The sequence below is a fragment of the Artemia franciscana genome, chromosome 7 (assembly GCF_032884065.1).
Source record: "Artemia franciscana chromosome 7, ASM3288406v1, whole genome shotgun sequence".
Classification (NCBI taxonomy): Eukaryota; Metazoa; Arthropoda; class Branchiopoda; order Anostraca; family Artemiidae; genus Artemia; species Artemia franciscana.
Window position 1 is genome coordinate 10,578,670 of NC_088869.1, and position 12,541 is coordinate 10,591,210.

The 12,541-nt window shown below is 35.2% G+C and overlaps 1 protein-coding gene across 1 annotated transcript in view; it reads left to right on the forward strand.

Moving 5' to 3' along the window:
- Window positions 1-272: 272 nt before the first annotated feature.
- LOC136028685 (centromere-associated protein E-like) overlaps window positions 273-12,541 on the forward strand; it is a 29,865-nt gene continuing 17,596 nt past the window's right edge. Inside the window, exon 1 of the mRNA XM_065706513.1 lies at window positions 273-543. Coding sequence (XP_065562585.1) covers window positions 273-543 — 271 coding nt within the window. The remainder of the gene's footprint in view (window positions 544-12,541) is intronic.

A 12,541-nucleotide genomic window follows, 5' to 3' on the forward strand; every position in this document is an offset into this window, starting at 1 on the left:
GTCCTTTACCTCGCCAGTTCAGGACTTGAAAGTATCCATTCATCTTTTGAATCCTCCAATGGTCCGCCTTCAGGAAACAGCCAATTTTCAAAACGCACAAGATTCATTTTGCGACTCCAAGCAGTGAGAAAACACTCCACGTAAAATTTCATTCCGTCTTCTCATCCATCTCATCAGATGAGCATTCCATACGGTTTATGATACTGAACCATCGGAGAATGCAGTTGAAGGTCCAAGCAAACCTGAAATAACAAACGCCAACGAAGAGAAGGATGACACTGAAACTCCCCTCAAAGCACCAACTGGTGGATTTAATGGCGGGTATGATCATCACAGTTGCTTATGAGGCGAAAGGGAAAAGAGCAAGTATGTGTGAAAAGGTATATATTGGAATGATTGATACAATTCGTCCACATTCTGTTGAAGTGATCTTCCTCAGAAAGGCTGATGCTTCTCTGTGCAGCTTCAAGTTTCATGCCAATGACTGTGATGAAATTGAACTTTCTAGAGTGGTCCAGATTCTGCCCAGTCCTGTTATTGATGGCAAGTCTTTCAGTTACAGGTTTCCACGTCAAACCACTAGTGATGTTTGAAAGAAAGTAATAAGTACTCCTTTAGTTTTTTTCCCTATTTTATATAATCGAAGTTAACAAAATAAGCCAAACATTTAAATGTTTTCTTCACAGCGCCAAAAATGCGAGTGTAAGTTACGTGTGCAAGTCACGGTGCCAACTTCACCAAACCCAGAATAAACTTTTCTCTGTAAATGATACAAAGATCAATTTTGTGTCCAAGAAATCTGTAATGAATAATGGTTGGTATAAGCATTTGCTGGTAAAGATGGGTCACCAAGATGAAGAGGAATTATCAATTGAAAATAATGTAATAAAAATAAAATCCTTCTGCTGTGGGTAAGTTTTTCTAGCAAACGTTAAGAACAATCCAAGTGAGCTTAGAGATGTATTGATATAGCGAATGAAAGCTAATTTTTTTTCTCCGTTTATTGATGCATGCACAGTCACTGGATGTTCTATGGTTACTTTGAAAATCAGGAAAAAGGGTTGTGAAACGAGTGTACGTCACAAAACCAATACCGTGTTTTCGACCTGCTTGTGAATTGGCAGTTGAGTGAACTGAATGACGTAAATTGTCAAAGACATTCTGTTGTGGAACTGGAAGTTCGACAGCCAATCATTAAGTTCTACCCTATGCTTTTGCATGCTGGAGTTGGCAAGAGGTCAGCTTTGACCTTTGTTCCGGGGTAGCAAAAAAAATACAAACAAAATGTTGCATTTACCAAACTAACTATTACTATGCTAAATAGGTTCTTTAAAACTGCACAATGCCGATAGACATTGGCTACAAAATATTACAACCGATTGATAAACAGACAAAAGAAAAAATCGGTTCTGGACGATGTATATAATATTCTGTTTTTTCCTATTTCTAGAAAAAAAAACATGAAGAATAAAATTACTGAATATGTGGACGCTGATAAATGAAATCGGGAAATTCCATCTGGGTCTGGAAAAGGCAGTTGCCTCCCCCCCCCTGACCCATAGCAAATTACGCTCCTGTTAAACATTTAACATCTTCTGAATCATTGCGTTGCATGATTGTTGATTCTAACTCCAGTTAGTTTTTCCAGTAAATTAATTTTCACTCTTCGACGACTTCTATATACAGCGCTGTATCGATTATTATCTAGCATTATGGAACTATCCCAGCTCCTGTTATTGTTAAAAGTAAGTTCCTTAGAAGCCCCGATTGCTGAGGTCTAGCTTATTTGGAAAACACTTGTTAAGTTTTTTTCACGAAAACTATCTCATTTTACTTCAAAGAAATATAGCAAGTTAAGGCTTGGAATTAGCCTCGAATGAAAACTGTTTTGCTAAGATCTAACAGGAAAGTACTTTTTTCAACATTAAAATTCTGATTAAGTGCCAAGGGGACCTTCGAATGAAAACTTCCAAACTTCAAGATTTGAACCTGGAATAAAGAAGGATATTACTATAGGCCAATGGTATGTATGACAAGTCCAGTCCGACAAATTTAAATCTTAAATTATTTGCTCTCCTTTGAATCTCTTTATTTTTGTTTATTTTATTTTTATTGCTTATGTTTTTTTATTTTTGTTGCTTATGTGTCTTGACAACTAACAGCTTTCAGCTTGGAGCTCATTCTTAATTTCACTTGACAGAGTCCCCGGAAGGACAGTATTCAAGCTGACTTTGGATCATGAGCTTTAACTTGTCTGTACTAATTTTTAAGTCTTTTTTACATTGTCTCTGTGGTCGATGAGCATATTTTTCGCGATATCAATTATTTTTGTAACCATATTTTTGGTTTTGCCCTTAATAGTTCTGATTTCTATTTAAAGTGGTCATATTCTGTTTCTTAGTGTCTCCATAGAGTTCTTTGTTTTCTTTATTTAATTTTTCGTAATTTGTTCAGCTTGCAAGTTATGTGTTGCTCCGAATTCTAAAACGACTTTTAATGTTTTAATGATTTCCGACTAGTATTTTTGTCGACTCCATCTTGACACAGTACTTACTTTTTTCTCCTTCTAAGTTGATGCTTTTTGGCCAACACTGTTCACTTTAAATTTTCTTCATTTTTCCAAATAATTCGACTTTTCCCTCAGTATTTTCAATTTTGGCTTTAAGTGGGGGGGGGGGCACTTTAAAAATGATAGATACTGTTATGGATGAATTATTAAATTTGGAAAAGAGTGAGAGCTGAATCGAATATTCAAGTAAAACTTAGAATGTGCAAAATTAATTTAAGCTGGAGTTTAGCTACGTCTCCCTCTCCCCCCTCTAACCGCAAAAGTTCTAAAGCCTGTTACTTAATTTTCACGTTTTGAAAACAAATTATATTATGTAAATTTCTTTAAAATATAATTTTGGAAAAAATGAAAGCAAAAAAGCAAAAAATTTTGAATTGCCGTTTCAAGGGATTAGTATCCTTATATATTAAATATTCAGTTTATTTTCATTAGTTCTTTTCATTCATCTTGATTATTATAGTGAAAAACAATTGTTTTGAAAAACAATTGTTAAGAATACAAAAAGTTTTCAGTAAAATGTAAGTGATGCAATACACTTTGAAACTTTTACGGTTAGAGGAGGAGAAGGGGACAGTATCTAAACTGCTGCTTGGAGTAATTTTTATATACATATTCTTTCCATAAGTCTTAAGATTATAATTCAGGAAATATAAAAATATCTAAAGGAAATCAGAAATTTGGATTTCGAGATATCAAGCGAGAAATAATAGATTTTTTTTTTCAGTTTTACTCATGACCATCAGCTCTCAGCAGAGCATTAAGTGTTTGCTTATGCAATAACATTACTAATATATAACGATACTAGCATTTAAAATATAAAATATTATATAAAATGACTTTTGTGAAATATTTGACTGTTAATGTGTGTTTATTTATATTCAACCCTATATATAAAATAAGATTTTGCTTAGCAATGGCTAAGGAATTTGTATTTTGCATCACATAAAGCTGTAAATATTCAAGCCAACCATTAAAAATATAATATATGCTATGAAACAACATGAACAATATATTATATATATAAATATATATATATATATATATATATATATATATATATATATATATATATATATATATATATATATATATATATATATATATATATATATATATATATATATATATATATATATATATATATATATATATATATATATATATATATATACTTTCTTTCCTCTCCTGAAAAACCAGAGTATATATAAATGAAATTATTTAATCGAAAATCTATCGAATGGTCACATCCATAAATTTTTGCCTCTTTGATTTATTGTCATATTGAGATTTTAGCAATGTATCATTTAGTATTTTCAATACTGGCTCAATTCTTAATTTTACTTTACTTTCAATTTCTTAATTTTTCCAATCCTGTCTCAACTTCCAGCAGTTACAACTCAGTACAGAGAGAAGACCATTCTCTTCAATCGATGGATTGGGGAAGGATCTCAGAAACAATTGACAAGCTCTGAAGATGAACAGGTGAATCAATAGCTGATTCAGACTCTGGCTTTGACCTCTTCCGATACTATTCAACTAAGCGATGGGACTGAGGGAGCTGTGCATGAACCTGGGAGACAAGAGCTTTTTGAAAACTCCTTTGAAAAGTTTGTCAACTATTTTTGCTATGTTGGACATTTTTTTATCAGGGAACTTTGGTTTTGTCCCGTTAATTCTTCATTCTCATGTCTCGTTCCATATTTCTCACTCTTCTTATCCTCTATTTTCTTGTCTCATTCTTCATATCTCTCATTTTTATGTGTAATCTTTACTTATTATATGTTAGCCTTAGTCTGATAACTTATAAGATATCTGATATCTGAAAATCACACCATCAGATTCAGCGTATCAGAGAACCCTACTGTAGAATTTTCAAGCTCCTATCTACAAAAATGTGGAATTTTGTATTTTTTGCCAGAAGGCAGATCACGGATGCGTGTTTATTTGTTTTTTTGTTTTCTTGTTTTTTTGTTGTTTTTTTTTCCCAGGGGTGATCGTATCGACCCAGTTGTCCTAGAATGTTGCAAGAGGGCTCATTCTAACGGAAATAAAAAGTTCTAGTGCCCTTTTTAAGTGACCAAAAAAATTGGAGGGCACCTAGGCCCCCTCCCACGCTAATTATTTTCCCAAAGTCAACGGATCAAAATTCTGAGATAGCCATTTTATTCAGCGTAGTCGAAGAACCTTATAACTATGTCTTTGGAGACGACTTACTCCCCCACAGTCCCCGTGGGAGGGGCAACAAGTTACAAACTTTGACCAGTGCTTACATATAGCAATGGTTATTGGGAAGTGTACAGGCGTTTTCAGGAGGATTTTTTTATTTGGGGGAGGGGTTGAGAAGAGGGGGATATGCTGGGGGAACTTTCCATCGATAATTTGTCATGGGGGAAGAAAATCTCCATGAAGGGAGCGCAGGATTTACTAGCATTATTAAAAAAAAAACAATGAAAAAATAAATATGAAAAAGTTCTTTCAGCTGGAAGTAAGGAGCAGTATTAAAACTTAAAACAAACAGAAATTATTACCCATTTGAGGGGCTCACCTCCTCCTAATACCTCGCTCATTACGCTAAAGTATTTTTAGTAATTTCAACTATTTATTCTACGGCTTTTGTGATTCTGGGGTCATTCTTAATGAATTGGGACAAAATTTAAGCTTTAGTGTAAAGAGCGAGGATCTGACAAGGGGGCGAGCCCCCTCATATATGTAATAAAAATATGAGAATACAAAAGTTCTTTACGTAAGCTAATTTATAAGTTACGTAAATCTTTTACTAATAAAAATATTCGTTAAAAATCAAAAATTCTAGTTGCCTTTTTAATTAACCAAAAAATCGGAGGGCAACTAGGCTTCCTCCCCCGCTCTTTTTTTCTCAAAATCATTTGATCAAAATTATGAGAAAGCCATTTAGCCAAAAAAAAAATGCAAATTTTGTTTTAATTATTCCTCTGCGGAGAGCCAAAATCAAAACATGCATTGATTCAAAAACGTTCAGAAATTAAATAAAAAAAACAATTTTTTTTAACTGAAAGTAAGGAGCGACATTAAAACTTAAAACGACCAGAAATTACTTCGTATATGAAAGAGGCTGCTTCTTCATCAACGCCCCGCTCTTTACGCTAAAGTTTTTTACTGTCGTAAAAAGAAGAATTGAGAGAAAGAGTCAAACTTAAGCGTAAAGAGCGGGGCGTTGATGAAGAAGCAGCCTCTTTCATATACGAAGTAATTTCTGGTCGTTTTAAGTTTTAATGTCGCTCCTTACTTTCAGTTAAAAAAAATTGTTTTTTTTATTTAATCACTCTACTGGCCGCAGTCTCGTTTGTTGTCTTTTCATTGAGTTATATGTAATGGTTGGCCAGTTGGACTTAAGAACTTCCAATAGACACAAGATATCTGGATGCTATATCCGGCTCAGTTGCATGAATTTATGTCACGTGTTTTAGAAGAACTTTTCAAAATACTTCAAATTAATGAATAATAGGGAAACACTATGGTAATTGAAATGACAGAAGATTAAAAATGGATTATAATTCATTTTGGTAATATAAGGTAAAGGTAGTTGAGAGCTTTTTGGATCATGTATGTGATTTTACAAGTTTTTGGCCCAAAATTTTTGCATTAAAAAATAATAACAAAGCCGGGTTGTAAATTATGAATTAGTATGATTGCTAGGGGGAGTCTGAGAGGCTTTTTTCTTTGTGATTCAGGGGGCTGAAATGTAAGTAATGACTAGGCTAGTTTCAAAAAATGCTTGGTGTTGTCTAATTTCTTATATCCCTTTGTTGCTACCGCCATTCAATGCCTTAACTAAATGTATACAACTGTTGCCGCCATAGGAGGCAATTTTGCACACCTCTACTACTACTACTAATAATTCACCACAGCACCAAGCCGCCTGATGCCAACACAGCTACGTATGCTCCTCCTCCATCCCAATATATTCAAAGCCTCCTTCTTCACACCCTCCCAGGAAGTTCCCATTTCCTTTAAATCTTTTTTTATGACATCCTCCCACCCCAAATGAGGACGACCTGTTCTCCGTTTAGCCCTAGACGGTTGTCCAAAAAGCACAATCTTCGACAGTCTGTCACCTTTCATCCGCAGAACGTATCCTAGCTATCTCAACCTTTCTTTCATTATAGCCATAGAAGGTGGGGTTGAACCACATTTTTCGTACAGCCTACTGTTTGAAATATGGTCAGTCAGCCGTATACCCAGAACAGTCCGTAGGCAATTTCTCTGGAAAACATCTAGCAAATCTTCATCCACTTTTCGGGGCGTTCATGCTTCAGAACCATATTTGACCACTGTCATTACTGTAGCTTCCAATATTCTAATCTTGGTTTACAGACTTATCTTCCTATTCTTCTAAACTTTTTTTTAACTGTGAAAAAAATACCTGAGCCTTGACTATTCTACTTTTAACACCTTCACTGCTCTCACCGTCTCTACTAATAATACTACAAAGGTAAGTGAAGCTGCCCATCTGCTCAATCTTTTCTTTGCCCAACGTCAGCTTTTCATCTACACTTATTCGTAGCCTTAGCGGCTTAGTCTTCTTAACTTTGATTTTGAAACCTATTCTAGCACCCTGAACTCGAAATGTCTAAAGGCTTCTTCATTTTGCTCACGCTTTCATCTAGAATGCTTAAATCATCAGCATAATTAGAGTCCATGAAATTTTTTCTCCCCATTTGATTCCGTGGTTTCCCGTTGCCTTTCCTGGGGTTCTTAAGACAAAGTCCTTCAAAATGATTCATATAGAGGGGGATTAAACACAACCCTGCTTAACTCCTGATTTAATACAAAACTAGGTGCTAACCTCATATTCTACCTTAACCACAGTAGTGTTATTATCGTGCATAGCACTCATCACTCTAGTGTATTTGTCTGGTATCAAACAGTTCGTGATAACGAACTTTAGTAAGGAGCGACCCGGCTCAATAGTAACCGAAACCCTAAAAATCGGAATTTTGATACCAGTAGTTACATCAAAAGAATTTCATTTTCATGCTGATTTTAGATATATAAGTTGCTTCAAGTCTAGTCTTACCCATCAAAAGTTACGAGCCTGAGAAAATTTGCCTTATTTCAGAAAATAGGGGAAAACACCCCATGAAAATCTAGGAATCTTAACGAAAATCGTACTATCAGATTTAGCGTATCAGAGGACCCTACTGTAGAAGTTTCAAGTTCCTATCTACAAAAATGTGGAATTTTGTATTTTTTTTCCAAGAAGACAGATCACGGATGCGTGTTTATTTGTTTGTTGTTGTTTTTTCTTCCCAGGGGTGGTTGTATAGACTCAGTGGTCCTAGAATGTAGCTAGAGGGCTCACTCTAACGTAAATTAATAGTTCTAGTGCCTTTTTACCAAAAAAATGGTGGGTACGTAGGCCCCCTCCCATGCTCATTTTTTCCCAAAGTCGCTGGATCAAAATTTTGAGATAGCCATTTTGTTCAGCATAGTCGAAAAACCTAATAATTATGTTTTTCAGGAAGACTTAATCCCTCACAGTCCCTGGAGAAGGGGCTGCAAGTTACAAACTTTGACCATTGTTTACATATAGTAATGGCTATTGGGAAGTATGCAGGCGTTTTCAGTGGGACTTTTTCATGTTGGCGGGGGGGGGGGGGGTCGGGGATAGGAGGTTACGTGGGAGGATCTTTCCTTGGAGGAATTCATCATGAGGAAAGAGAATTTCCATAAAGGAGGGCAGGATTTTCTAGCATTATTAAAAAAAAACGATTAGAAAATAAATAAATTAATTAGTATTTTTTAACAAATTTTTAATTAGCATTAAAACATAAAGCGAACAGAAATTATTACGTATATAAGGGGTCCATCGCCTCCACAATACCCCGATCTTTACGTTGAAGCATTTTTGTAATTTTGACTTTATTCTTCGGCCTTTTTGATTCAGGGCCAATCCTAGAGAATTGGGACAAAATTCAAGCTTCATTGTAAAGAGCGAGGTATTGACGAGGGGGGGCCCTCATATACGTAATAAAATATACAAATATAGAAGTTCGTTGCGTAAGTTAATTCGTAAGTTACGTATATGTGTTACTAAATAAAAACGTACGTAAAAAAATAAAAAAGTTATAGCTGCCTTTTTAAGTAACAAAAAATTGGAGGGCAACTGGGCCTCCTCCCCCACCCATTTGTTTTTTCAAAATCGTCCGATTCAAACTAAGAGAAAACCATTTAGCCCAAAAAAAATTAATAGGCAAATTTCGTTTTAATTATTCATATGCGGTGAGCCAATGTCAAAACATGCATTAATTCAAAAACGTTCAGAAATTTAATAAAAAAAAAACGTTTTTTTTTAACTGCAAGCAAGGAGCGATATTAAAATTTAAAACGAACATAAACCATTCCATATATGAAAGGAGTGGTCCCCTCCTCGACGCCTCGCTCTTTACGCTGAAGTCTTTTATTGTTTTAAAAAGTAGAGTTGTGAGAAAGAGTCGAACTTAAACGTAAAGAGCCAGGCGTTAAGGAGGGGACAACTGTTCTGTTCCTTTTAAGTTTTAGTGTCGCTCCTTACTTGCAGTAAAAAAAAAAACTTTTTTTTTTATTTAATACCATGCAAGGATAAGACCTTTGCTAAAGCTCTTCTATCAACAGTATCGAACGCTTGCTCACAATCTTTAAAACTGAGTACCAAAGGTGTTTGACAACTAAGGTACTTCTCAATTATTAACTTAAGATTGAAACACAAATGGACGAATCACTTGGAAAGTATAAGAAATTATTGGAACCTTATAAAAGTATCATAATTTTGGGGGTTGTGAGGGACGTAGACCTGAACCCAGACGGACATTTCCTTGGTTCTAGTTGCTCAATAGCAAATTTTCTTGGTTCTATTTGAATTAATAATTGACTTGGTTGTTTGGGTTATATCATCCAGATAGACAGAGACCAAATCCCTAGAGTAGGCCTTCTAAATAGCCCTCAATATGGCCAGAACTAATTGAAATGGAAACCTAAATGTATGGACAATATGTCTAAACCATTATTCTGGAAAAGTCTCTGCTCCAGAAAATAAACCTTTTGGGCGAAACCGACAAATAGAACGAAACTGCCGGCAAGCATTGCAAAGCGACGCGAATTGCAAATTTTTAGAATGCTGTTCAGGTGTATGGAGGGGGTGGAGGGGCCAGTGGCACCCCTTGGTTCAATCATTCAGGTTGAAAATTATTTTCGCCTTCCTTTCTTTACCTTCCCCTACAGTTCCTACAAAAGCTGGTCCTTGGATGGATGGTTTGAAGGTGTTTTACGAGCCAGAGACCTATTTTGTGTCTCCACAGACTGAAGACTATTGCATGATACTACTCAAAATGAGGTCAAACAGGCCAACCTTTTTGTTAACAGTCACAATAATGGTGATAAAATATGATTTATTCTAAAGTGTGTTTTTGATAATAGCTTTGCATTGGGATATAATGGTAAAATTTTATGAATTCACTGAATAAGAATTTTGATGTCCTCTAGCTTGTATAATTCTTACCTAGCTCAAGAACGTGTCAGACGACAGACAAGAAAACGAAAAAAGTACGAGTCCCCCTCCCGAAAAAAACCCCGACACCTCCAACTCAGGCACGTACGCAGAGTTTTTTTTTTGGGAGGGGGAATACCTTTGAAACAACAGACATAAAGTAGCACTTTTTTTATTTAGTAATGCAAAAAGCACGTATATCGGAAAATACAGAACAACTTTAATCTGTAGTATTGTAGCGGATGGGGGGAAGAAGATTGAAGCCTCAAAAGTACTTTTCAGGCTTCATATAAACTGCACTTAGGCTTCTTATGTGAAACCTATTTTTGATTTAATACGAGTTTACGAACTAATTCTGTTACTAAGGAGAAATATATTACTTGCATTGAAAATATCGAAAATGATTAATTCAGTGACTTAGTTAAACATCTAGACTGGACAAACTTGTATGAACCCTATTTAGAGATTATTATGAATTGTGAAATAAAGAGAAGGTCACAGCGACTTAGAACCAGTGATTTATCTATTATATCCCACTAAAAGGGAAATTTTAGGGTTAACAGTGCAATATGGGTGCTGTGGGGGGTAGTTCTTCTATTGCAAAAACGTAGATTTTAATGAAAAATGATTGTTTCCAAAATTGATACATTGAAAGCTGTACTTTATCCTGAACAGGGGGGGGGGATAAACGTTCTAATATCAAGGACAATTCTATTTTGCTGTGGAAATTAAACTCTCTTTACAAAAAAAAAAAAAATAACAGTACAATTGCTAATTACTTCAAAGAGGGTAAAAAATTCGACAGAAAATTGGTTAATAATTGGGCAGTGACTTGACCGGATAACTGCATGCTGTAAAATCCCTCAAAAAAGGCTTCACACATGTATCTAGATTCTTAATAAATGTCCCACTTTTGCCAGAAATCCCAAGAAACCATGGGGAAATTAAGTATTTCGCAAAATTTGGGGGGGGGAGGCCGAAGGCCCCTCCTCCCTGCGTACGTGCCAGCTCCAACTTGATTCCTTACAAGTGAGACGAAATGGGCCGTACTTAACACAGTGTAGATAAAATTTAATACCTTTTAATGGTGTTTGACCTGTAAACATATAAACTGTATTTAGACTTCTTATGTGAAACCTATTTGTGATTTAATACGAGTTTACGAACTAATTCTGTTACTAAGGAGAAATCTATTACGTGCGTTGAAAATATCGAAAATGATTAATTCAGTGACTTAGTGTTAAACATCTAGACTAGACAAACTTGTATGAACCGTATTTAGAGATTATTATGAATTGTGAAATAAAGAGAAGTTCTTTAGGTCTCTAATTATACAGAACATAATTAATGCAGCGACTTAGTGGTTATAGTTTTCTGGTTGGTCACTAAATTTGATCCAGTTTCTTTTTTTAAATATTTTCGTACTTGATTTTTGGACCTTTGAATTTGTTTAAGGTGTTCGCCACCGCTAGTAAGGGCCTGTCCCAGAAAAAGTTATTTTTTTTAACCTTATTTTGAACCGTTATCATTTACAGTTGTAGCTGATTTAGGAATGGTAGCTATTATTTCGAATAACTCTAATAGTAAAATGTTATTTAGAAAACACATTTTGAGAGATTTTTAAAAAGAGCCTGAAGTTACTCTAAAATGGTGGTGGAGCCAAACAAAAGGTACCCAATTGGAATTGCCATTGTCGAAAACCCTGTACAAGAACTTAACCCTCCCCCCTCCCCCACCTTTAACAACAAAGAAAATTACTTTTTTGCATGGGTAGCACTGATGTGTCGTCTTTTTTCTTCTTCTTCTCCCTCTGCTGCTGCTCTTTTTTTCTTCTTTGCTCGTGGAGTGCTGGAATCGTACAGATCTGTTTAAGGGCTCATTTAAAAGCTGATTTCTGGAATGGAAAGGTTGCGAAGAATGAAATGAGTACTGCAATAATCTCCATGGTTTGGAAACTCGATGTCAAGTTTTAAATCCTCCCTCTTTAATAGTCCCCCTAATATTTTCCATAAATTGTCTAATGACAAGCAAAACTAGGAGGCAAATACAACATGACAGAGAGCTGTTTTAGGGCTTATTTAAAAGCCAATTTTGATATCTAATAAAGTCGAATTGATAACGCCACCGTATGACATAAAAATGTGCTTTTTTCATTTTGTCTGAAAATGCCCAAAAAATGACTTTTCCGAGAAAACCTTTAAAAAGGTATATTTCAGAATATAGGCTGGGGCAAAACTAGGGCGAACGGGAATCCCCCCCCATTCCCACCAAGAGAAGTAGCACACAGGTAACATTATAGTGAGACGTTTAAAAGATCAATTGATAGCTAATGATCATTTCAGCGTGCTTTTTATAGATTTATAATGTAGCATTTAAAAGGTGCATCGAGTTGTCATCGAGATCTAGGCTACTTTGTTGTCTTAGATGCATCTATCTTGCAATAAAGCTGGGATTTAAAAAAAGCAATT